Here is a 25,288-nt window from a genome sequence, read left to right on the forward strand (position 1 = left end):
TACTACGATAAGGTTATCACACATAGTCATGTTATGATGGAGATAAGTCTATGATTGGGTACATTGCAACACCAACAAGCCATCTTGTGAAATACAGTATGAGATATACAGATTGGTCAGTGCTATCCGGGATCTTCGGGACATTCCTACCCTAAACCCTAACCTTAATCACAAAAGATGAATTACCCTAACCTTAACCATAGCCCTTACTTATCCCTAACCAACGTCAAAGGTGTTTGGTTACGTCCCAATGATCCCGTATAGCACGCACCGATACAGATTATAACCTCTTCTGATGATGTGATTGCAGTAATTGTGGTGGAAGATAAGATTGATCATCTCCCCTTTCAAATTAAACATAAAAAAACGCATTATCAGATCTTTTGTATTCATCCAATGCATACCCTTGGCAGAATACTTTTAAAAAAATTACTTCACCTCTATGACTCTAGGAGTAAAATCATGAAGGGGTATGCTTAAATTGGCAAAATAATAATTTAACATTATAACTTGAGAAAATTTAGAAAATAGCAACAAATGTTAGTTTAAAAAAATGAAAATCAAGATAGAAACAAGTTAGGTATCATATCCTTTTCCCATTAATAGATATTCATAATACACTTTTGTAGCCTACTTGACAAAACATCATTTCAGTCTTTTTATTTTTTGCAATTCGGCAATAATTGCAAACTTCAGTTCAGAGTGCAATGACTGAATGTATATACAAATCCCTTTGCCTGTTCAGGTCTACTGTACTGGAAGAACAGTCACCACGTGACATCAGCACTGGGCCTTCGGTCTGTTTTCAGTAGTCGGAGAGGAAGAAAAATGGCGGCTGCGACCGATCAGAAGCGGGACGCCAGCCATTCGTTTTGAGCTTTCTCACGTAAACCGAGACCGGGGCTTTACGGGACTACTTCTTTGGAATCTACGCAAATCAAGCTTTCTGGCGGTACCCGTTTTTATTGTTTCTGTGAAGGCTAAATAAACGCAGAAATTGAAATTGAAAATAATAGCTTTTATATATAATGAGGGGGAAAAGAGGCAGGCCGCCCAAAACCCTGCGGATGCAGGAGCCTTCATCCGAGCCGGAGCGTGGCTTGAGACCCAGGAGGGAGTTGAGGGCAAAGGGGAGAGGTAGTGCCGAGGTCGATTTTGAGAGTCCCAAGAGGGGAAATAACTCTTCGTCTAGGGGCAGGAGGAAAGTGGGATCATCTCGCGGTAGGGGAAGAGGCAGAGGTTGTGGTGGCAGAGGTACTAGGGGCAGACGGTCAATCGCTAGATCAGTGGTTTATGATGATCATGAAAGTGATGAAGATGATGATGCTGTGAGTTTGAGATCTGAGGAGGACGAGTTGATAGAGGAAGAGACGATAACAGACGAGGAAGAAGAGGCCCTCAACGAGGAGTCAGACCCGCTTGAGGAAATACTGGAGGAGGATGATGATGATGCCAGCTACTGTACTGAAAGCAGCTTTCGGAGTCAGAGCACTCATGGCAGCACTCCGGGTAAAACCGCAATATTGCTCAAGCTGCTTAGAGAATGTTAGAAAACAATGACATTGTAACTAATTATAATTTGTCTGGGCGTATTTTCATTGGCATTAGTTCTTATAGTGCAGGAAGCTGTATTGTTCAAAATGGAGAATGCACTGACTGTGTATAAAAACAGGCCTAGTTTGAGTTCAAAATTGTTGATGATGGAATGAAAGCTTTGCATTTAGCGATCTAGGCAGTGCACGAGAGCCGAATTGCACATGTTTGAATTCCGAAACATCGTTAACTAACAGTATTGTGCAAGATGTTATTATAATTGTGTTTGCTAGTTTTGGATCTGACTTGGCTATTGCAAGAGTTAGGTAGTAATAACATACCTTATCTAACGTTAGCAAGCTAGGCTAACAAGCGAATGCCTGAACCTGCTAAACAGCTGTGAATGCAGATTTATCATTTAGAAAACAATTAAAATGACGAACAGCCTTATATTAACATTCCAGAGTAGGTAACTTACACTAATAACTGGAGTGTTTCGAATTATAAAACAACCCTTGACGATGCATCATTTCCTTGCAGGGGAATAGCTACTTAGCATGTCTAGCTAGTTAAATACTTTGTCAAATGTGTCTATAAATTAATGAGACTTAATTAACTTGGGGGTTTTCTTTAACACACTCTTACTTATCATTAGCTTCTTATATCCAGCATAGGTTTATTTTCACAGCTGAGAAGCAGATGAGTTCTTCAAGCTAGCTAGTTAGCAATGTCATGGGCTTGTGCTCTTGTCCTGGAGGACCCAGCTAGCTTGCTAGTAATCCACATCAGCTCGCGCTAATGACAGGACAGGGTACCATGTGGCCCATTGTTTTGAAAATAAGCGCTCTCAATTTCATCAGTTGTAACTATGTGAGGAAGAAGTTTCAGTCATGCAGCACAATAATGTTTTACATTCCCCAAAATACATAATGGGATTATTAATATCTGTACTATTTAATATCCATAATATGTTATAAACTTTGGAAATTAAATGCAAAAGTTATTTTTGTTTCAACACACTTTTGATGCAGATTTTCTTACACAATCAAAATAAGTAACTATTTAGATTATATTAAAGTTCATTATTATTTGTGGAAAGTATAATTTGAAAGATACTGACAAACAATGTAAGAAAGATACAAAACATATCTGTAGAATAGCAGAAAAGTAATGGTTATGTTGCTGTTGCAAAACATTATCACAGTGTTGGGTTAGATTGGGTTGGGTTACATTAAAGGGAATGTCCATTATGTTAAATTGTTGTTCTTGACTTTCTCAATTGCAATAATATAACCCCTCTCAATTTTCTTGGTTCCTGGGTTTAATACCCTTGCCAACTTTGAGTTGGTGTAGTGTTTCGCCAAGTCCAAGACTTGATTTGTTTTAAAGCAGACCTGACACCAATATAAAGAATCAAACATATTTCTGTGGCAGTAGATTTCAGAGACACTTGCAAACTCTCCTTTTACATGACCATGGCTAACATTTGTTCGCTTGTGTAAATTCTGTCTTCAACTTGTTTCTTTGAATTTTCATTAATGTATGATTTAAGCCCTTGAGACAATTTAATTCTGCTTTGTCTGGGTTTTATGTATGATTTACAGAATTTAATTTCAGTTTTAGTCTTTAAATCACATGGATTATGGCATTCACTGCTCTCTCTCTGTCTGGCAGGGCGGAAGAGGACGCGGGTGCACTGCCCTCGCTCGCCCATCTTTGAGGAAAAGGAGATCCCTCCTCTGGAGCTGCCCAGAACCTCTGAGGACCTCATGGTGCCCAGCGAGGAACTGCTCAACGTGTCCTCCATCTACGAGGTCCTGCGCAACTTCAGCACGGTTCTGCGGCTCTCTCCCTTCCGCTTTGAGGACTTCTGTGCTGCACTGGTAGGCCAGGAGCAGTGCACGCTGATGGCAGAGACCCACACAGCCCTACTGAAGGCCATCCTGCGTGAGGAGGACACCTCCAACACCACATTCGGTCCTGCTGACCTCAAGGACAGCGTCAACTCCACCCTCTACTTCATTGATGGTATGACGTGGCCCGAGGTGGTCCGTGCCTACTGCGAGAGCGACCAGGAGTACCACCATGTCCTGCCCTACCAGGAGGTGGAGGACTACCCCTATGGCCCTCTGGACAGTAAGATCAAGGTGCTGCAGTTCTTGGTGGATCAGTTCCTCACCACCAATATTGCCCGTGAGGAGTTGATGTCAGAGGGGGTGGTGCAGTATGATGACCACTGCAGGGTGTGCCACAGGTTGGGGGACCTGTTGTGCTGTGAGACCTGCTCTGCCGTCTACCACCTGGAGTGTGTGAAGCCGCCGCTGGTAGAGGTGCCGGAGGACGAATGGCAGTGTGAGATCTGCGTGGCACACAAGGTGCCCGGGGTCACAGACTGTGTGACAGAGGTGCAGAAGAGCAAACCCTACATCCGCCAGGAGCCCATCGGCTACGACCGCCACCGGAGGCAATACTGGTTCCTAAACCGAAGGATAATTGTGTAAGTAATTACTGGCCCCCACCCCACTTCCCTTGTTGTGACTTCATCAATATTATGCACCATCTCAATACCATACTGGGTGATCTCACCTGAGTGATACATTGTATTTTGTGATGTAATCAGAGAGTGGATGTATGTCCTTGAGGTTCTTGAAAACAAGTTAATCGATTGCCCTCAGAATTACTTAGTTGTTTTTTCCAGTGCTGAATTGCTTGGTATAACATCAGTCATGTCTTGTGGATAGAATAATACACATTTTGTTGCTGAACACTATGTACACACAGATTGCCTGAGAGGGCTGATTTCAACTTGGAACATATATTTTTTAACTTGAATTTTAGTAGCTGGATGTTGTTGGTAATCACCCATATTCATGTAGAAGCAGCCTGGATTAAACATTTACTGCGTATGAAAAATGTAGCTGATTTCAACGATGACTCAATCTGAAGAGTGGGATCTATCTGACAAGCTGTGGGAGGGATCATTAGTGGCGGTTTGAGACATCAGCCGGCGAGGGTGCAGTGATTTGTTAATTGTGTCCTTAGTTAAGGTGAAACTCCTGTGCTGTGATGCCATAGCCCCCCTGAGAGTTTACTGAACTGCTGCTGGAGTATCCACTTCTTCATCATGTTGCCTCCTCCATTTGAACATATCTTCGCAATTGCTTGTAATTGGTCTCTCTTGCAAGAGGCAAACAAAAAGGAGTAAGGGCGCTGAAAAACAACATGCGCTCGAATGGAATTTAAGCTTATTGTCCATTTGCATTCAGTGTTGATTTTCCTTTGAAGTTAAGATATCTTTCTCTCGCGGGTTAACGATGCCTCATGCAGCATTATAGGCCATACAATGATGCCATCTCATGATCTATTCATTAAGGTCCTTGAACCTGTTTTATAAACAAACTGATTGCCAATTATATTCCATCTTATTTGTCACAACTCTAATAATGGTTGTTGACCTGTTATTCCAGTGAGGAAGACGGGGAGCATGATAAGAAGAAGATCTGGTACTACAGCACAAAGGTCCAGCTGGGAGAGCTGATAGAGTGTCTAGACAAGGAGTACTGGGAAAACGACCTGTGTGCCGTCCTCGAGGAGATGAGAGAGGAGGTGCACACTCACATGGACATCACTGAGGACCTCACCAACAAGGCCCGCGGCAACAACAAGGCCTTCCTCACGGCAGCCAACGGTAAGGATAGACAGCCACCTGCTGGATGCTCTGAATCACTGTCTGTCACACTGAAGCATTTTTAGCTGGTCCATGGCTTCTATGCATTTTCGATATAGAAATGTCAATGACGACCCCTAGGCTACATGTTGTGTAGCTCCTGTGAGATTACATTCCAATACATCTCTGGTGAGGAGTACATTCTCCCTCGTGCTGAAGTATGAGTAGGATGGTTGATCTATTAGAACTGTCAGAGGGCCGCAGGTAGCCTAGCGGTTAGAGCGTCAGTAACCAAACGGTTGCTGGTTCAAATACCTGAGACGATAAGGTGAAAAATCTGTCTGTGCTCTTGAGCAAGGCACTTAACCCTCATTTGCTCCAGGGGTGCTGTACTACTATGGCTGACCCTGTAAAACAACACATTTCACTGCGCCTGTCCAGTGTATGTGACATTTTAATAAGCATCAAACATTGTAGATGTTGCTATTCCCCTTTCTTTCTCAGCCTTTTTACTTATCATGCAAACAGCGGTTTTCTTATTTCCATCGAAGGGAGAAAGTTGGTTTTAAACCAGTGTCTGTTTCTCTGTGTGGCTACTCTACTCCTACTTGTTTGTTGTAGAGTCTTCCTTTGTTTCTGCATTTCCTGACCACTAGATCTCATAGTTTACACAAACCAAGCTTTATATGGTAAGCTTGCTTGGTTCTAGTTGTACTGTTTTGGCATCAGTCTCCTCAATTGTTAGACAATGAGGACTTTCTTTGACAGATATTCCAAAGACAAGGTGGATTTTCTTTAAAGTCAACGCAGAGTCTTTTCTCTCCTGTCTCGTTCCACCTGTACCATCTGTAGTGATGAACTGGCCTTGCTGGTATTTTATCCTCTTCAGAAGCCCACTGCTTCATCCTCCCTCTGTGGTGACAGAGTGAAAACCTCAGTTATGAACCGTTGGCAGGTGGGGAATGGAGACTGATTTCATTTTTCGTCTTCTCCTGTGACCCAGGATACTTTCACAGGCATAATGCTTTCTGCTGGCTGTCCACATCTTTTTTGTTAGATCTATATCCCTGAATTAAGATTGGAATCTCTCTGTCTGCCTTTTATGGGGAGAGATTTTATACCATATCATCATAGAACACATTATTGATCCACCACTCTCTTGCTTTTAGTGCTCAGACAGCAATTTCATTAACGTCATCTCCGGAGTGTTGACCCACTGTTGCGTTTCAGGGAACAATAGTAGAGACAGCAAATCAGGAGTGACTCACTGACATGGGTTCTAATGAGTTGTTCTTGGTTTTAGCTGCCAATGGCTAACTATATTGGTATTTAACTGTGCTGGTGATCGTACGTGTTGTGACTTGGTTATTATTACCGGTCACAATCAATTTCCACTCATTCTTCACACAATTTCAAGTAGTGCTAGAAGGTGTATTAGCAATCTGCAAGATTGATATGTTTGTGTGGTTTTTCTCTGAAGGTGAGTGACTGCTTCTATGAGAACTAGGATGGAAGGGGTTAACCTAGTGACAGGATGATCTTGACACTGTTACAAGCATTATACATAGGGCCTGTTACTATCCAATTGCAATTTTACCAGCTGGTATTATATTGTTTCAAAATGTGTAGGAGAGCAGTTTTGGAAAGCAATTATGGTTTGACTCCATTATATATGTAATGCCATCCTGTAATAGAAAGGCATCATTTCAACAGGCTATTATTCTTATTGTCTAGCATAGCTTCTCTGGTTGGGAATTAGCTACTTGACACATCTCCTTGTATTTTTGTTGTTGTATTTTACCCCTTTTTTCTCCCCAATTTCGATCTTGTCTCATCGCTGCAACTCCCCCAACAAGCTTGGGGGGCAAAGGTTGAGTTATGTGTTCTCCGAAACATGTCTCATCAAACCGCGCTTCTTAACACCCGGCCGCTTAACCCGGAAGCCAGCCGCACCAATGTGTCGGAGGTAACACTGTTCACCTGACCACCGAGGTCAGCCTGCAGGCGCCCGGCCCGCCACAAGGAGTTGCTAGAGCGCGATGAGTCTACAACATGTAGACCTGCTGATTTACATAATCATGTGGTAAACAACATGTAGACCTACTGATTTACATAATAATGTGGTAAACAACATGTAGACCTACTGATTTACATAATAATGTGGTAAACAACATGTAGACCTACTGATTTACATAATAATGGAGTAAACAACATGTAGACCTACTGATTTACATAATAATATGAAAAACAACATGTAGACCTACTGATTTACATAATAATATGATAAACAACATGTAGACCTACTGATTTACATAATATGGTAAACAACATGTGACCTACTGATTTACATAATAATGTGGTAAACAGCATGTAGACTTACTGATTTACATAATAATATAATAAACAACATGTAGACCTAATGATTTACATAATAATATGATAAACAACATGTAGACCTACTGATTTACATAATAATATGATAAACAACATGTAGACCTACTGATTTACACATAAAGCTGAAACGTAGTCTCCGGTCAAACAGACCTAGCATGGTGTGTGGGTGTTGGCCATTTGCTTATCAGCTGTGTTGTTATTTGTGTAGATGAGATCCTGGAGCGTGTGCAGGGCAGGCAGGAACGGCGAGCAGCGGAGCAGGCAGAGAAGGCCACTACAGACACCACCAAGATAGAGGAAGAGACCCCCACACACTGCTCTCAACTACCAGACCACAGAGAGCTCCAAGACTCCGAGTCTAAAGAGGAGGCAAGCTCACAAGGTAAGACTGGAATTGCTCTTCTATGTGAGTTGTGTATTGCCTATGCTTTGGAGCTTTTTGCTGCTGCTGCTTCTTGGCTAGATGATGATCTTCATGCTGGTTGGCTGCTCCTCAATGTGACCATTTGTGGATTTGATTATTGGCTGTGTTTGGTAGAAAGTCTACTAAAGAGTGCTCTTGGACCATTAAAGCTAAGTCATAGCTTCCTTTGAGAATGAGAGTGTCTTGAATGGCTGCAACACGGTTACACAGTATGCCTTTCTCTATCTACTGTCTACTAATTCAATACATGGATTACTAACAGAGTGAGTGGACTCTGTTTGGCAGCCTTCAATTAGTCACCCAGTCCAGAGTAATGAGTGTAACAGAGGGGGCTCTACTCTGCCACAGTACTGCTCACCTCAGTATCACTCATTAAACTGACCGCTGTTGCTGACTTACTGAGATAAATCAGGAATAAACATATTTTGTCTTAATTATTTTCTTACTCCTTAAAGCACTCTGCTTTTCACATCTGCTTATGTAACGTTTAAATAGCCCATTATTGTATCCCTTTATTTCTGTGGTTTTCTTTTCCAAGAATTTGTCTTTCATCCATCTTCATATGATCGAGATCTGCCTGGTTATTTTCTTCCTTCAACAGATGCATTGTGCCTTTTTGCGGGATCTTGTGCTCTTGCCATCCATTTTGTGTTCCATTGTCTTGTGTAGTGTTCAGCATGCAAGGCTGAACAGTGCTCAGGAGGCTGTAAGTGTAGCCAGTTGTTATTCTAGTCACCTTGTTCATTGCTTACATGTTCTATTTTCTCAATGCATTCATTGTGTTATCCGGATCCTGATGCGGTGCATTGTCTGGTCCACACACTGTGAACTTGTTCTCAGATAATGGCGCTTCGGCAGCAGCATCCCCTGCACTGCTTGTGTTGTGTTGCACTGTGTTTTTTAGCCTCATCTGTCAGCCTGGACTGCTGAAGTGCAAAGTCTTTGCCAGACTCACTGATTTAGCATTTCCCTGGTGTTATGCTAATTGTGCATTATCATTAAGGTGAGGCAGGGAAGGCATCAAGCCAAAAGCATTCTGTTTTTTACAATTGTTGTGGATTACAGGTTTTACTTTTTAAGTAGTTAATCCGTGTTTGCTCTGCATTGCCGTCATCATTTGCAATACTTTATCAGTGTAGACAGTTAGTGCCTGGTGCTGGTGTTGACGCATGTTTTCACTCAATGGGAGCCTAAGGGGTTTGTGCTGCTCAGCTTTTCACTGTTCAATCCTCTCCTCCTCCCCAGATGATAAGCCTGTAGACTCAGAGTCCCATGGAGAGGAGGACCCCTCTGCCCAGTGCCAGCCTACTCCCCCACCACCACACCCTGGAGACGAGAACAGCAACAGCAGCCACGTCTCAGCGCCTGGGGTCCTCAGGAGGCCTGAAGAGCCAAACCTCGCTGACAGGTCCTCTCAGTCCTCCATCACCAGCCAGGACGACACGGGTACGACGTTGCCGTACCATCCAGACACTCAGGCCCCTGGAGGCACTCTGTTACTGATGCATGCCCTGACTCATTCAACTTTCAAGGGCCTTGACTACCAAGTGACATTAGAGATACTATTTGTATCATTGAACATTGCCTCCGCTGTGCTGGTTTTTGGCCCAATTAATCATGAATCCTTTATTCATGATTGACTTCTCTCTTTTAATTCATCATCACTGATCTTAATGATGTGTTTTGTTGCTTGCAGGTGAAGGCAAGGAGATTGGGAATGGTGAGGGGTCAGCGTCTGGATGGACTAACAATCGCATAGTGACTCGTCTGCGTAACCCGGAGAGTAAGCTGAGCCAGCAAAAGACCCAGGGAGATGGCAGCCCTACACCCAGGGACAGCAAGGAGGTGAGGCACCAACCAGACACTGTTAACCTTCTGTCGTCTCTGTGGAATTTCACCCACAGCCTAGTCTCTCACATTAGGAGAAAGCAGCCTTAGCAGGATCAAATGGAATGTCCTGTTATATTTTCAATCATCTAGACTGAAATCCAGTCCTCTGTTCCACATCGACTCACTTTATTACACAATGTTACACAATTCATTGAACTACCGGTAGTCTCCCAATTGCCAAATCCCTATGGATACGATGTCTCTCTTCTTAGCTGTGTCTCTATTCAGCTCAGTATATATATCCCCGTGTGTCTCTCCATTAGACATCTCCTGCCAGCTCTGAGAGTGAAGTGGCTCTTCTGGGTACTGTGAGGAAAGACTTGACGGTGAAGGGCAACCTGAACAACTTCTTCAAGCTGGGCCAGGAGGGCAAGTTCCGAGTCTACCACAACCAGTTCAGCACCAACACACTGGGCCTCAACAAGCACCAGCATCGTGAGGACCACGACAAGCGCCGCCACCTCTCCCATAAGTTCAGCCTAACCCCCGCCGGGGATTTCAAGTGGAACGGCTCCATCCACGGATCCAAGGTGCTGACCATCTCCACCCTGCGTCTCACCATCATCCAGCTGGAGACCAATGTCCCCGCCCCCTTCCTGCACCCAAACTGGGCCTCGCACAGGTACGCTCCAGAACAGACTACTTACTCTGACATAGGAAAGTGGGGTTCAGAACTGTTTCACACAATGGAGAAATGGAATATTATTGACTGATAAGGTCATGTGTGAAATCATGTTTTGCTGTATAGTGAGGTTGTGGGTTTGGGATTTTCCAGGACAAACTGGATTAAAGCGGTGCAGATGTGCAGTAAGGCTCGGGAGTTTGCCTTGGCGCTGGCCATCATGGAGTGTGCCATCAAACCAGTGGTCATGCTGCCTGTCTGGAAAGATGCGCTTGGACACACCAGGTAAGAGACATTGGTTGTGAATCAAAGGACTTAATTCATTGCTCATCCTGCTCTCTGCGGTCTAGTGTACAAGTGTACCATGCTAAACTGAATTAATTATATTGCTTCACTGCTCTGCTGATTATGAAGCATTCTGTTCACCTCTCTTCAGTGCAGAGGTCTGTAGTGGTGTGGGCAGTGTATGCAGAGAAGCTGACGCTTTTCCCATGAGTGAGAGGAGGTTCATTGTTGAAGATAATGGAGCCCTGACTAAACAAGCCAGAGTCACCTTGCTGTTTTGATGTATTTTTTTTCACCTCCCCTCCCTTCAGGCTCCATCGCATGACCTCCATGGAGCGGGAGGAGAAAGAGAAGGGGAAAAAGAGAGAGAAAAAACTGGAGGATGAGGAGACTATGCAGCAGGCCACCTGGGTGAAGTACACCATCCCCATCAAACACCAGGTAAATCTGGGTTCACTTTCCTCTCAAGTCCTGTTTGGGCTTTTATGACTGCATGATGTCTGACAACATAATCATCCCTTCGATTGTGTGGTCTTTTATCTAACTGGTTCTTTCTCTCTGTGTGTAAGGTGTGGAAGCAGAAGGGGGAGGAGTACAGAGTAACTGGGTACGGGGGCTGGAGCTGGGTCAGTAAGACTCACGTCCATCGCTTTGTTCCCAGGCTACCAGGGAACACCAACGTCAACTACCGCAAAGCACTCGAAGGTAATACGTGTACAGAGGAAACACTTATCTCTGTCTTATCTCACTGATGATGATCAAGGGCACTCAAGCTGAAAATTTGGCTCCAGCATGCCTCAGTATAAATTAGGTGCTTCATGTGTTTTCATTTTAATCTCTCTACAGCAGCTAAAACTGGCAAAGAAAATGCAACATCCTGCCCGAACAAACGAAAATGTTTGCCCAAAGCACCAACGAGCTCAGAAACCCAGGCAAAAGGAGAGTCTACTCCAATTACTGAAGAAAAAGACCAGGAGGAAACCTCCACCATGGAGCCATCTGGGAGCACTTCACCAGGAGAGGGGCAGACTCTGAAAGAGAAGGAAGATAAAAATATCACAGACGTGGAGGAGAAGAAAGCTGATCAGGTGGAGGAGAAGAAAGCTGATCAGGTGGAGGAGAAGACTGAGGACAAGATGGATGTTGACCCCAGTCCACCAGACACCTGTCTCAGTGAGGAAAAAGGTACAATGATATTAGTTTTCATCAATAAACAGAGAGGGTCCCCTGCTGTTTATCTGAATAAGACATTTTTATTAGATGACATTTGGTATTTTCCCCATTCTTGCTATGATTGGCTGTGTTCTATATTAATCTGGTACTTAGCAGCTGTCTTTCAGGTATATTAATCTGGTACTTAGCAGCTGTCTTTCAGGTCTCACATTTTTTGGCTAATATCATTCATGGAGTTCTCTCTCTCGCTTTTAGGTAGAGTGGACAGCAAATGCCCCTCGTCACTGACTGACCCTGCTGTGAAGGAGGAGCCCGGGGAGGAAGAAGAACCTAAGCAGGAGGACTCTGAGGCCAAGCCACCTGTCCGCCCCTTCAACTGGGATGTGGTGAACGTCAGCGAGGGCTTCCAGCTCCGTACGGCCTACAAGAAGAAGGTGAAGACGTCCAAGCTCGACGGGCTGCTGGAGCGCAGAGTGAAACAGTTCACCCTGGAGGAGAAGCAGAGGCTAGAGCGCCTCAAACAGCAGTCAGCCCTGGCCAAACACACAGTCTCCAAGGAGAAAGTTAACACAGGGACTCCCACCACCATCAAGGCTTCTACAGCAGACAAGTTAGCAGTGACACCGTGCACAAGTCTGAAAGCTGAGGGACAAGCAGACTCAGTAGTTAAAGACACAATTGTTAAAAGGCTTGACTTTGACCAGGAGCAGCCAGTGAAATCCCAGCCTTCAGGAGAGACAGATAATCTGGACGTCAGATTAGGCTCCACCTGTAAACCCCAGGCAGCAGGAGCCACAGGCCCCAACCTCAACACCACAGGGTTGGCCAACCATGAGAGCAGCGTTCAGGGAAATGGTGGGGATGCGTTATCTCAAACAGAGCTGAATGGAGGCTCCCAGAAAAGCATAGACCTCAACAACAAAGTCAATTTGACATCTCTAGAACCGGCTTTAGGTGCGGCCAAACCTCCCAGAGCAGAAGTGACGATAGCAGGAGAAAACGGTAGGAAGCATGGTTATGAGGAGACAGAGCAAGGTAATGGACAGAGGGAGATAGAAAGCAAACCACATTTAGTGCAGGTGAATGGGAAAGACGCTGTTGACACCAAGGCTCCTGTAGACTCAAAGATGCACTTAAACCTGGCCAAGGTCATGGACACCAAGGTCATGCTCCAGACGTTAGAGGGTGAGATCAAAACACTGCCAGTAAAGGAGCCTGTAAAATCCATTATGAACGGTACTCTCTCTCAGGACGGGTTAAAGGTCAACAACACTGTGTTAGCCACCAGCCCAGCCTCGGCGGACATAGAGAGAAGGGTTGTGGTGTCCGAGCCTGACTATCTGCCACCTCAGAAGGTTGCCAGACTGGAGAATAATGGCGACAGGGTGGCAGACTCCGTCACGTCGTCACTGTTAGGGCCGCCCACTGGTGTTCCCACGGTAAGCAACAGCACCAACTCTGAGCCAATGGAGATTGGGCAGACGGCATCCAATAAGATCACCCCGTTTCCTATCCCCACTGCAGAGGAGTCCAGCTTGAGTAACAACACCACAGTGAACAGCAGTAGCAGTACTGGGGTGCTGAAGACCATCACCCAAGTCACCACAACCACTACTACCACCATGTCAACAGAGTCTCGCACGGTGCAGATAGCCGAGGTCTCCAGCAGCACTAAGCCTGCAGTGACGCCTGCTGCAGAGAGCAGTGCTGTATCCACCCTCACCACCATGACCAAGACCACCGTCACCAGGGTCAGCTCCCCGACCCTCGGGGCCACTGTCTCCGAGGAGACCAAGACTGTTGTCACTGCAATGTTGACAGATGCCAAATCTGGCCCCTCGGGCTCTTCAGTCACCTCCATGACGGTCAGTAAGGAGTACTCCACCAGAGACCGTGTCCGGCTGCTAAAGTTCTCCCGCTCCAAGAAGACCCGCTCTGGCACGGCCCTCCCCTCTTACCGCAAGTTTGTCACCAAGAGTAGCAAGAAAAGCATCTTTGTACTGCCTAATGATGACCTGAAGAAGCTGGCGAGGAGAGGGGGCATCAGAGAGGTACCTATCTTCAACTACAACGCCAAGCCAGCTCTGGACATCTGGCCTTATCCCTCCCCCAGACCCACCTTTGGCATCACGTGGAGGTTAGTCACGTAGTTGACCCTTAGCCATTAGGCTGCCATTCACGCAGTGGACCACCTCATATGCCGTGCACTGAAATGAAAACAAAGAAAGACAACAATGCTTTGGCTAAAACCATTGAGAACATGGAACCATGTACATTTGTCCATATAGCTGTTTGGTTAAAGGTTGTTTTGATAACACTCACTGACTTGGGTCTCCTATGCAGATACCGTCTCCAGACTGTGAAGTCTCTGGCGGGGGTCAGTCTGATGCTGCGGCTGCTCTGGGCCTGCCTGAGGTGGGATGACATGGCTGTCAAGCCCTCCCCTGCTGTAGGAACCACCCGCACAGGTGAGTGCACAGCAATCCTACCCTCCTCTCCCTCTCTCTGCCCTCATCCTTCCTGTCTCTCAATTTGAAGATGAGTTACCATTTCAAACAAACATATTTCCTTTCTGCTTTCCCCAGAATCCTCGGAGACGGCGATCACCACAACAGAGATCATAAAGCGGCGAGATGTGGGGCCGCACGGCATCCGGTCTGAATACTGCATCAGGAAGATCATCTGCCCAATTGGCGTTACCGAAGCTCCCAAAGGTAAAAGGATGAAACTGCATCCCAAATTCTCTTAGGATCACGCTGTCACAATCCTATAGTGGTCTCATGAATCTTTGCTCAGCTTGTTCCTCACCTCTTCTAGTGTTCTCTCTCAAGTACCTGAGTAGGCAAATCCTTTGCAATGTAAGTGAAAATATGGAGTTTAAGTAAGTTGTTTATCCCACAATAGAAAGAGTGACATTAATTGACAGATGTCGTTTTCCCCTTTACCTCATCATTTTTCTGTCCTCCTGGGTAGAAACTCCCACTCCCCAGAGGAAAGGCCTGCGCTCCAGCGCTCTGAGACCAAAGAAGCCTGAGCCGGCCAAGCAGACTGGACCCATCATCTTAGAGACGTGGGTGGCCGAGGAGGAGCTGGAGATCTGGGAGATCAGAGCCTTTTCAGAAAGGTGAGCAGGTGGACTGTCCTTAGCCTTGTTGCTGGGGCTGGAGAGAATAAGCTGCTGTAGTGCTTGATATTATGTGACCTTTGAACCTTTACTTCCCTCAAGATGTCTTGTTGTAACCCTGCCCAGGTCTGTTGTGTTGTCTTGTTGTTATTGGATGTAGTATGACTAACTGGCTTGTCCTCTTGTGGTCCCAGGGTAGAGAGGGAGAAGGCCCAGGCTGCAGACCAGGCTAAGGTTAGTAGAACGCTGAAGACAGCAGAGGAGGCCAAGGCCCAATTGGAGGCTCAGCTAAAGCACCAGAGATTGGCTGCTCAGCAGGTGGGAAGATCAGACAAGTTTCCACCTTGCACTATGGTGACACCTAGCCTCCCTACAATCCACCCCCCCTCAGCCCAAACCTGGGGGGGCACAAACACTAAACACTGGGAGCTGGGACATTTCAAGGGCCTCTGTTTGGTTTGGTTTTGATCTGAATAATTGTCCTTTTTAACCATGTGCAATTACAAATGTGAATTGGAAGTTATGCTATGTATTATTCAGATGAGACATGTTCACTCTGTACTCACTCTTTTACTCCGGTCTCCACTTTACAATGAGTTTGGTGTTTCTATGTGGTTTAGCTTAGATTTAGCATCTGAACCTTTGCGTTGTAGAAACGGTTGGAGCAACAGAAGCCTGGTGCCACCACCTCCACCCCCACCAGCACCCCTACAACCTCAGCCTCTGGCACTCCGGCATCCCTGACCAGCCAGGTTACCCCGGGGACTAAACTGGTCCTGGCCACTAAGCTGGGGACACCTGTCACATTCCAGCAGAACAAGAACTTCCATCAGTCGTTTGCTTCCTGGGTCAAGCAGGGCCAGGGTAGTCCAGGTGAGTTTGGCGACGACTAGCTGCTCATACAAAATCATGGCGGTGGCTACTGTGGGGGTGTGTTTTAAGTTGATAGTGATTCTTGGTAGCAGTGTTGAAATATAATTTTTCATATTTCCATGTTTTTGGTCAGAAGGCGTTTTCATTCCCCATTCGCTTTTTAATGGTGGCCATTGAGGTTCACTTGTGGATGTCAAATTGTTACAACAGATAATCTTAGGGTTTGGATTCAATTTTTTAATTTGACCTATTTTGATAGATATTTACGGTATGTTGAATCCCCTTAATGGCCAGTGGTGTCCACTTCCTGTATCTGAAACCCAGTCAAGTGTGGGGCTGGGAAAGGGAATTCTAAAAACATTTAGAATCACTTTTGACTCCTAGAAAAAAGTTTCAGGCTCATAATCAGTTAATCAGTCCAAAAAGCATTATGTAATGGCTTTTTTTTAATCAAAGCTGGGGGGAAAGGACCCCTTAGTGGACACCACTGCTATACACCCTGGCTGTTGTGGTTGCACTTGCACACGGTGTGTGACTGCAGGTGGGGTGTGTCTTGCAGCCTCCACTTGCTCACGGGCCACCGTGGCCAACAGCATGGTCACCACCTCTGGACAAACGTTCCAGATCTCTGCCAGCCCGGTGACCATGGCTGGCCAGGTCATCACCGCCAAGCTACCCATCCCGGCCAACAGCAAGATTGTTACGGTCAACATGCCAACCACACAAGGAGGTATGGATAACCTTGCCGTCTGTATGGTTTTAGCCGGCATGACCGCATTGACAAGGCCTACCCCCACTCAGCAGGCCTACCCCCACTCAGCCAAACCATGAACCATCTCACCCCAGTGGAACCTTTGAGGGGCTTTGAGGTGTTGCTTTTGGTTTGAGTGTGCTGGCTGCCCTAATACGTAGAAAATGCCACTGATTTATACCAGAACATTCCAGGAAGGAGGACCCCTGGGATGCCCTGTCTGTCTCGCTCAGTAATAGACACAGTAATGGCTGTCCTGTCTGTCAGATTATTGATCCAATGGAAGCTTCCTTACAGTATCTTGGCTGCGTCCCAGACAGTCTCAACACAAAGGACCTGTTCTGCTTGATCCATACAGTCTTTCCAGGTCATCTGCAAGAGGGGCAGGTGACATTTCTCCCACTGATGACTGTATTTCTTTGGCAAACTGAATTCCTAGTTCCATGAGCGTTTAACAAGGGCATTTGATTTGTTGTAAATCTCATTATTGAGGTTCAACACCCTACTGTTGATCTACTTGTGGTGAATTCATATTGCTTAACACAGTCCCTCTCCGTCACAGGTATGGTGCAAGTCCAGCAGAATGTCCTGGGCATTATTCCATCCAGTACCCCAGGCAACCAGCGGACCTACTCCTCATTCCAGAACCGCAACGCCACCATCAACATCAGACCCAACACCTCCACCCTAACCACCACTCAGCCGGTAGAGAATAGACATGCAAACAGATCTATCCCTCTCTCTCTCTCACATATTATTGCTTTCTTTTTCCCTCTTATGCTCTCCCCTGCTCTTTCTTTGAGTTATAATCTTAATTGGAGTGTAGTGAAATTAGCGTAATCGTGTGTACTGTATCATTTATTTGTGTTTTGTTTCTTTGGCCCAGGTCATTTCCACCGAAGCCCAGATCCGTCCGGGCATGACGGTGATCCGATCGCCCCTGCAGCAGGGCACCACCATGGGCAAAACCATCATCAGAACCCCCTTGATGATGCAACAAGGTATTCTACCAGCCAGTAGGTCTCTCCTCTGCCGCCTCCCTACCCGTGGCTGCATGGCTCTGCTCACTCCTCAGCATGCACATTAGACAGTCAGCAACATTGCTTTGTGTTGATATGTTTATACGTATTCATTTTATTCGGATGGAAACTGTATTGGTAGTCCTCCGATGTTAACTTTATGTATGACCTCCAGTCAATTCATTCATGATAAGTCACCTGATTTGTTTTGGGACTGTCCCATGCACTTTTCTTATTTAAGGCTACTTGTGTGTCCGTTTGTCTGCCTCACTGTCTGTCCTCTAGGCCAGCAGCAGGTGGTGACTCAGATCATCCGGGGCCAACCTGTCTCCACAGCAGTTTCCAGTGCCAGCCCTCTGCAGACCAGTGCAGGCCAGAGGATGCTGGGTGCCGCCCCGTCCCCCCGTCCTGTCACCCCTGCCACCGGGCAGTCCCCATCACCATCCACCCCCCAAGGCAGCCGACCACAGCAGGGCCAGGTCAAACTCACCCTGGCCCAGCTCACCCAGCTAACGCAGGGGGCACAGGTGAGGAGCCACCTACTCTCTTTTACACCTACTTTCACACATACTCTCACACTCCTGTTGGATGTATCCTCTGTGTGTTTTTATGTCTGACTGTGTGTTCCAGGGAGGGAACCAGGGTCTCACAGTAGTAATCCAGGGACAGGGACAGACCACAGGCCAACTGCAGGTCATCCCTCAGGGGGTGACAGTCATCCCAGGGCCTGGGCAGCAGCTCATGCAGGCTGCCATGCCCAACGGCCAGGTGCAGCGCTTCCTCTTCACCCCAGGGGCATCAGCCCCCACCCCCGCAACCACGGCCAGTGCTGCTGTCACCCCCGTCACAGCCCCCACAACAACACCCTCGGTGCCAGGTATGAGGCCAGGCCACTTCAACAAGCATCGTACACAAGGCTTTGCAGAGTTGTGAATTAGAATGTTGGTCTCTAGTTTGTGTAGATGTGTTAATACTGTGCTGCTGTCTCCTCTCTCTCCTCCATGCAGCGCTATCTCAGCCTCCGGTTCAGACTCCCGCCACCTCTCAAGCACCGGCACCACCAGTCCAGCCCCCTCAACAGGCTATCGCTCCTGTCCAGCCCCCTCAACAGGCTCCTGTCCAGCCCCCTCAACAGGCTCCTGTCCAGCCCCCTCAACAGGCTCCTGTCCAGCCCCCTCAACAGGCTCCTGTCCAGCCCCCTCAACAGGCTCCTGTCCAGCCCCCTCAACAGGCTCCTGTCCAGCCCCCTCAACAGGCTCCTGTCCAGCCCCCTCAGCAGGCTCCTGTCCAGCCCCCTCAGCAGGCTATCGCTCCTGTCCAGCCCCCTCAGCAGGCTATCGCTCCTGTCCAGCCCCCTCAGCAGGCTATCGCTCCTGTCCAGCCCCCTCAACAGGCTATCGCTCCAGTCCAGCCCCCTCAACAGGCTATCGCTCCAGTCCAGCCCCCTCAACAGGCTATCGCTCCAGTCCAGCCCCCTCAACAGGCTATCGCTCCAGCCCAGCCCCCTCAACAGGCTATCGCTCCAGTCCAGCCTCCTCAACAGCCTATCACTCCTGTCCAGCCCCCTGCCCTCGCTCCTGCCCCCCCTCCAGTGTCCACACATCAGACTCAACCCCCTCAGACTCAAGTCCACATCCCCCTCCAGTCCCGCACTGCATTACCCATCCAGCAGATAGCCCAGATCCCAACCTCTCCACAACAGGTCCATATGAAGACTATCTCGGTCTCCCCCTCTATCACCCAGGCCACAGTGAGGCCCATCCAGGCCCATGCTCAACTCCAACCCCAGGTTACGGCTCAGATCAGGCCCCAGCAGCAGCTGCAGCTCCACCACCAACACCAGCTGATCACAGTGCCGGGGCTGCAGCAGCAGGTCCAGGTGCTGGGCACCATCCAGACCCATGTGGCGGCCCAGCTCCAGGCCCAGCAGGGTGGGGCGTTGCCCCAGCAGATCAAGCTGCAGCTGCCTATCCAGATCCAGCAGGCAGGAGGCCAGGTGCAGGCCCACCAGATCCAGAACGTGGTGACCATCCAGACAGCCAGTGTGCAGGACCACCTGCAGAGGATCCAGCAGCTCAGAGAGCAGCAGCAGAAGAAGAAGCAGCAGGAGGCCAAAAGGGAGCAGAGCCTGCAGGCCTCCAGTCCCAGCGACATCATCCAGAAACAGGTGGTGATGAAGCAGAATGCAGTGATAGAAAATCTGAAACAGAGGAAGACCATGACTCCAGCAGAGCGGGAGGAGAACCAGAGGTATGGCTGTCATTATTCACAGACATGACCCTTACATAACAGCATTAATATGAATTACAGTACATTTTTTATCTATTTGTCAGTTCCAAAACCTTCCTATGCTTAATCCTACCAACAATCGCCAACTATTTTGTGTTAGTTGTATTTTGTCTGATTCCATGATGAGTCTGACAAGCCCTCCCTTCCTCTAACCCCTGCTGAGCAGAATAATCGTCTGCAACCAGGTTATGAAGTTCATCCTGGACAAGATCGACAAGGACGAGAAGCAGGCGGCTAAGAAGAGGAAGAAGGAGGAGTCTGTGGAGCAGAAACGCAGCAAGCAGAATGCCACCAAGCTCTCGGCTCTGCTCTTCAAGCACAAAGAGCAGCTCAAGGCTGAGATCCTGAAGAAGAGGGCTCTACTGGACAAGGAGCTGCAGCTGGAGGTTCAGGTCAGTGCCAAAGCCACCTCTGCATCATAGGCCACTGTATTGTAGTGCTCCAGTAGGGTGTAGAAGTGTGATATTGGATGTGTTGCGGCCACTGCCCAGGAATTCCTTACATTGTGATACCAACTGTCAACCATTCTCTCTCTCTCTCTCTCTCTCGCTCCCCTTCCTTTCCTCTATGTCCTCTCAGGAGGAGCTGAGGAGGGACATCAGCAGGCTGAGGAAGGAGAAGGAGAAGGCCCAAGCTGCAGCCTCTCAGGCAGCCGCTGCTGCAGCCGCAGCCCAGGTGGTCTTATCCCTCTCCCCCACCATGGCCTCGCTCTCCTCCGCCCACAAACGCAAGAGGGACGACGAGAGGGACTCGTCCTCCGCCAAGCCCAAGAAGAAGAAGATGATATCCACTACCTCAAAGGATCACAAGAAGGAAGTCAAGCTGTACTGTGTCTGTAAAACGCCCTATGACGAGGCCAAGTAAGATACGGATGCACCATATCGGGTTCCCATTGAAACACTGAACATGTAACTGAACTGTAGCATGTATGTCAAAGACGTTGAACTTAAGTCCACATGGTTTCAGGTTCTACATTGGGTGCGACCTGTGCTCCAACTGGTTCCACGGTGCGTGTGTGGGCATCACGGAGAAGGAGGCCAAGAAGATGGACGACTACGTCTGTAATGGCTGCAAGCAGGGCCAGGACTCACAGGACTCAGAGGGCACCACGGAGGAGCTGTACTGCATCTGCCGGACGCCATATGATGAAACACAGTATGATAACACAATACTAATAAGGTTATAGCTTGGGTGAACTGAATGTTATAGGTCCAAATATCCCTGACCTGTACTTCCCATGTCTTTTCTCCCAGGTTTTACATTGGCTGCGACCGTTGCCAGAACTGGTACCACGGGCGCTGTGTAGGCATTCTGCAGAGTGAGGCCACCCACATAGACGAGTACGTGTGCCCGCAGTGTCAATCCACGGAGGACGCCATGACGGTCCTCACACCGTTAACCGACAAGGACTACGAGGGTTTAAGAAGAATCCTGCGCTCCTTACAGGTATGAAAGCCTGTGGTCTCCTCTTCAGTGTCTCTACTGATAATGCATTTGATATGGCCAGAGTTGGGAGTCACATCATGTACCCTGTCTTGAATAAATGAAATGACTAAATGAAACAACGTTGCATTGCAGGACCAGTGTTCTGGTCTGGGGCACTACATTCTCAACATACTTCCGTATACCTCACTGTTGTAAATCTAGTGAAACATCTATTGTTCTGTTAACAGGCTCACAAAATGGCGTGGCCGTTCCTTGAACCAGTAGATCCCAACGATGCTCCTGATTATTATGGCGTTATAAAGGAACCGATGGGTAAGGGCAAGGGCAGATCTCTAAATCACTGTAATGTCATTGACTGTCGCTATTATTTCTGTTTTGGAGAAAAACATTAACCTTGAATGTGTTGGAAAGTAGACACAATGTGTACTGGCTAGTGTTTATGTTGATTGTTTAGAAAATATAATAATTGACCAACACATTTACCTTTCGTCACCCTTCTCTATGTTTCATCCCCAGACCTCTCCACAATGGAAGACAGATTACAGAAACGTTATTACAACAAACTCACTGAGTTTGTGGCGGACATGACCAAAGTCTTTGACAACTGCCGCTACTACAACCCCAACGACTCCCCCTTCTTTCAGTGTGCCGAAGTTCTGGAGTCATTCTTTGTACAGAAGCTCAAAGGTTTCAAAGCTAGCAGGTAAGTTTAGAGCTCTCATGACACCCAAAGCTCTTCAGAGGCCCTGTCATTAATTCTCCTGTTAGAAAAGACTCCCTCCGTCATGCTCCTCTGCTTCCATGGTCTCATCTGACATTAGGGCATGGGTAATGGCTTTTCAGTCATATAATGTTCATGACACTCCATGTGACTTTGAATCTGCTTTTGAGAATTTCCCAAGAACACCCTTTTTAATCTTTTCTTTTTCATTAAACCATGCATCCGTGTCATGCTAGTTAGCCTCATGCACTCTCTGGGCATGTCCATTTGTGTTGTAGTAGCCTGACTTTGGCTGTGGTCTTCCCCACAGACCTGGCTGTGGTTTGTGGGATGCAGAGTCTTACCAAAGCCTACAGGGCTGACTTCAGCTCAGACATCCTCCCTGCAATAGTTTTCAGTAGAGCTTCATTAATGTTTGCTCCATCTCTGTGTCATGCATCACCTTGCATTTGTGTCTCTTTCACCTGTACCGCATGCATTTGATTTATGCCACTCATTCTCTCTTTCTTGCAGATTGTGATGTCATAAGTCTGACGTTATAGCTGGAGTCTGAGCTGGATGCTGGGGTCTCTAGTAGTGAATCATGGAACTTGCTGTTTCATAAACAGTGGAAATTCTGTGTGATTATTGTCAGATTTAAAGAAATAAACATATAAAGTGTTCTATCAGTGAAACAAACCATGCTTAAATGTAAATTTGCAAGTATAGTAGCCAAATTCCAAAGATGCCTTCCTGTGACAATCACAAAATGGCAGCCATGTTGACACTTACAAATCACGTTTTGAAGGGATATGCTTTTTCTCTATTATTTTGGTAATTTTACCATTTCAAATTGTATCAATCATCAGCAAGATAAGTGTCAGGGAAGCTTTTACTTAGAAATGTTTAATGTTTATTTATAGTTAGTTATTCTTGGAGAGGGAGATATAAAAACAACATTTGGGACCACATATGTAAAGCTGTATATTTTATTATTATATATTTATCAAATTAAGTTCCTCTCTTCCTCATGGCCTTCTTTCAGCTGATTTAAATATCATGCATTTGTAATGAATGGGCATGATTTTAATATGGTGCACAGGTATGTAGGTCCATTTTAGCTTAACTACTGGTTGATTTATTATTTGGATGTTTTAAATTTTGTGGTTAAAACAATAAGATAAATATTGTATAGTTTTTAATCCTTTAGTTAAGGATTAATTTATGGTTAAAACAAAGAGAGCCTATGGTCAGAGGAATTTATATAGACTTAAAATAATAAATAAAATGTCACGGCTTAACTAAATTGGACCCCATGCCTTACTGCATGAAGGTACCTCAGGATGTAGACGTGTAGCACCATTTTCATTGACTAAGTCATTCCCAATGAATTAGACCAACATGGCTGCTCTATCTCCTTCCTGACCCCATGGCATCCATTTTTTTGTATCACTGTATTGTTTTTTGTTCATGTCAGTATGTTTAAACTATTCATAAACATTTTTAAAGGTTCTCAACTGTTCCCCTTTTCCACATTCTATAGGTCTCATAACAACAAACTACAGACTTCGACCTCTTAGTATATACCACATATTTGAACAACAAAAAAATGCACTCTGCGAGAATGGGGATAAATTCTGAACAATTAATCCATGTTGGGACCTGGCTCCTGTGCTTTGTGACCTCCACTCCTCTCCCTCCTCCTGGCCCCACTACGCAGCCCCCAACGGAAGACTCTCCCTGTAAGACTAGCAGCGCTGCTCCCACAGAACTGTCAGGTGGAGCTGCTGCCTGCCCACCTCTGCCACATGGACATTTGACAAGGAGTTAAAATGGAGGGTTTGAATAAAGGCATTTCTGAAAAAGGTTACCTTGAAGAAAATACTTTCTTTGGAGATCTCACGTTTCCTTGTTCCTTCTTCTTTATTTGATTATTTGATACCCCATCTAGCCAGTTAAATAAATTAAGAAAAGCTTACGCTTCCATGGCCATGCCCATAACAAAACAAAAAAACATTTGACGCCTGTTTGAACGTTGAAAAATGTTGAGCTGAGTTGCACTCAGTGTATCAGATTGCACAGTGCACTTATGTGTGTGTCTCCCCTTTCAATCACTTTATTAGAGGTGGTGTGAAAGATATCTCATTGGGAAGTACTTGCTTGATTTTGGACCTTCTAGCTTTCTGGACACTAACAGTTTGATTTTCAGTCAAGCTATGCTGAAATGAATAAAGTATTTGGTATTAATTGCCCAGCAGTAATGACACTGCTAAGGATAAAAACACAACATGTATTTGAAGGTATCCTGCCCTGTTTGTAAAACTTGTCAGATTTTGAATTTTTGTTTTTGTATTACAGCTGAAGAGATTGATGTATATGAAACATAATAAATGGAGAAGACTGAGCTCTCTTCCACTACTGAAAGTGTTGGCATATGTTTTTGTGAAATAAATTGCTCTAGCTATGGAAATATTTTTTCCCTTCAGCATTTACAGTGCATTCAAAGTATTCAGACCCCCTTGATGTTTCCACATTACAGCCGTATTCTAAAATTGATTCAATAGTTTTTCCCCCTCGACACAATACGCCATAATGACAAGGTAAAAACAGATTTTTAGGAATTTTAACAAATGTTTAAAGAAAAATATTAAAATAATAATCCCTGTTTGCATAAGTATTCAGACCCTTTACTCAGTCATTTGAAGCACCTTTTGGCAGCGATTTCAACCTCGTCTTCTTGAGTATGACGCTACTAGCTTGGCGCACCTGTATTTGGGGAGTTTCTGTAGATCCTCAAGCTCTGTCAGGTTGGATGGGGAGTGTCGCTGCACAGCTATTTTCAGGTCTCTCCAGAGATGTTCGATCGGGTTCAAGTCCGGGCTCTGGCAGGGCCACTCAAGGACATTCAGAGCCACTCCTGCGTTGTCTTGTCTGTGTGCTTCGAGTCGTCCAGTTGGAAGGTGAACCTTCGCCTCAGTCTAAGAACCTGCTCCAGAGCACTCAGTACTTCATCAAGGATCTCTCTGTACTTTGCTCTTTTCATCTCCCCCTCAATCCTGACTAGTCTCCCAGTCCCTGCCGCTGAAAAACATCCCCAC

At 46.3% G+C, this 25,288-nt stretch overlaps 1 protein-coding gene across 8 annotated transcripts; it reads left to right on the forward strand.

Annotated features, from left to right (window-relative positions):
* The first annotated feature begins 790 nt into the window (after positions 1 to 790).
* LOC139421412 (nucleosome-remodeling factor subunit BPTF-like) lies at positions 791 to 24,609 on the forward strand. Of its 8 annotated transcripts, none has more exons than XM_071172282.1 (30): positions 791 to 1,509; positions 3,208 to 4,030; positions 5,001 to 5,221; positions 7,803 to 7,976; positions 9,264 to 9,464; positions 9,715 to 9,863; positions 10,172 to 10,530; positions 10,684 to 10,815; positions 11,127 to 11,256; positions 11,385 to 11,520; positions 11,662 to 12,000; positions 12,244 to 14,125; positions 14,332 to 14,456; positions 14,574 to 14,702; positions 14,962 to 15,112; positions 15,307 to 15,430; positions 15,766 to 15,985; positions 16,545 to 16,715; positions 17,299 to 17,441; positions 17,623 to 17,752; positions 18,041 to 18,282; positions 18,386 to 18,632; positions 18,763 to 20,005; positions 20,211 to 20,436; positions 20,624 to 20,904; positions 21,011 to 21,199; positions 21,298 to 21,490; positions 21,718 to 21,802; positions 22,007 to 22,193; positions 23,734 to 24,609. In XM_071172282.1, the coding sequence occupies exons 1-30, from the start codon at positions 1,029 to 1,031 to the stop codon at positions 23,768 to 23,770; spliced, it is 9,150 nt and encodes a 3,049-aa protein (XP_071028383.1). In that variant the 5' UTR covers positions 791 to 1,028; the 3' UTR covers positions 23,771 to 24,609. The 8 variants fall into 8 exon arrangements, with proteins under 8 accessions (XP_071028383.1, XP_071028380.1, XP_071028384.1 ...); XM_071172279.1 differs by having other exon boundaries at positions 814 to 1,509; positions 17,623 to 17,737; XM_071172283.1 differs by having other exon boundaries at positions 814 to 1,509; positions 15,307 to 15,346.
* Positions 24,610 to 25,288: the final 679 nt, after the last annotated feature.

Source organism: Oncorhynchus clarkii, chromosome 12 (genome assembly GCF_045791955.1).
Source record: "Oncorhynchus clarkii lewisi isolate Uvic-CL-2024 chromosome 12, UVic_Ocla_1.0, whole genome shotgun sequence".
In the NCBI taxonomy this organism is placed as follows: Eukaryota; Metazoa; Chordata; class Actinopteri; order Salmoniformes; family Salmonidae; genus Oncorhynchus; species Oncorhynchus clarkii.

Excerpts from the sequence above, each read along its gene's own strand:
- LOC139421412 (XM_071172282.1), top strand. The coding sequence starts at position 1,029 with ATGAGGGGGAAAAGAGGCAGGCCGCCCAAAACCCTGCGGATGCAGGAG. Across the intron at positions 18,283-18,385 it reads AGCTAACGCAGGGGGCACAG|GGAGGGAACCAGGGTCTCAC; the intron begins GTGAGGAGCCAC and ends TGTGTGTTCCAG. Across the intron at positions 20,006-20,210 it reads GAGCGGGAGGAGAACCAGAG|AATAATCGTCTGCAACCAGG; the intron begins GTATGGCTGTCA and ends CCTGCTGAGCAG.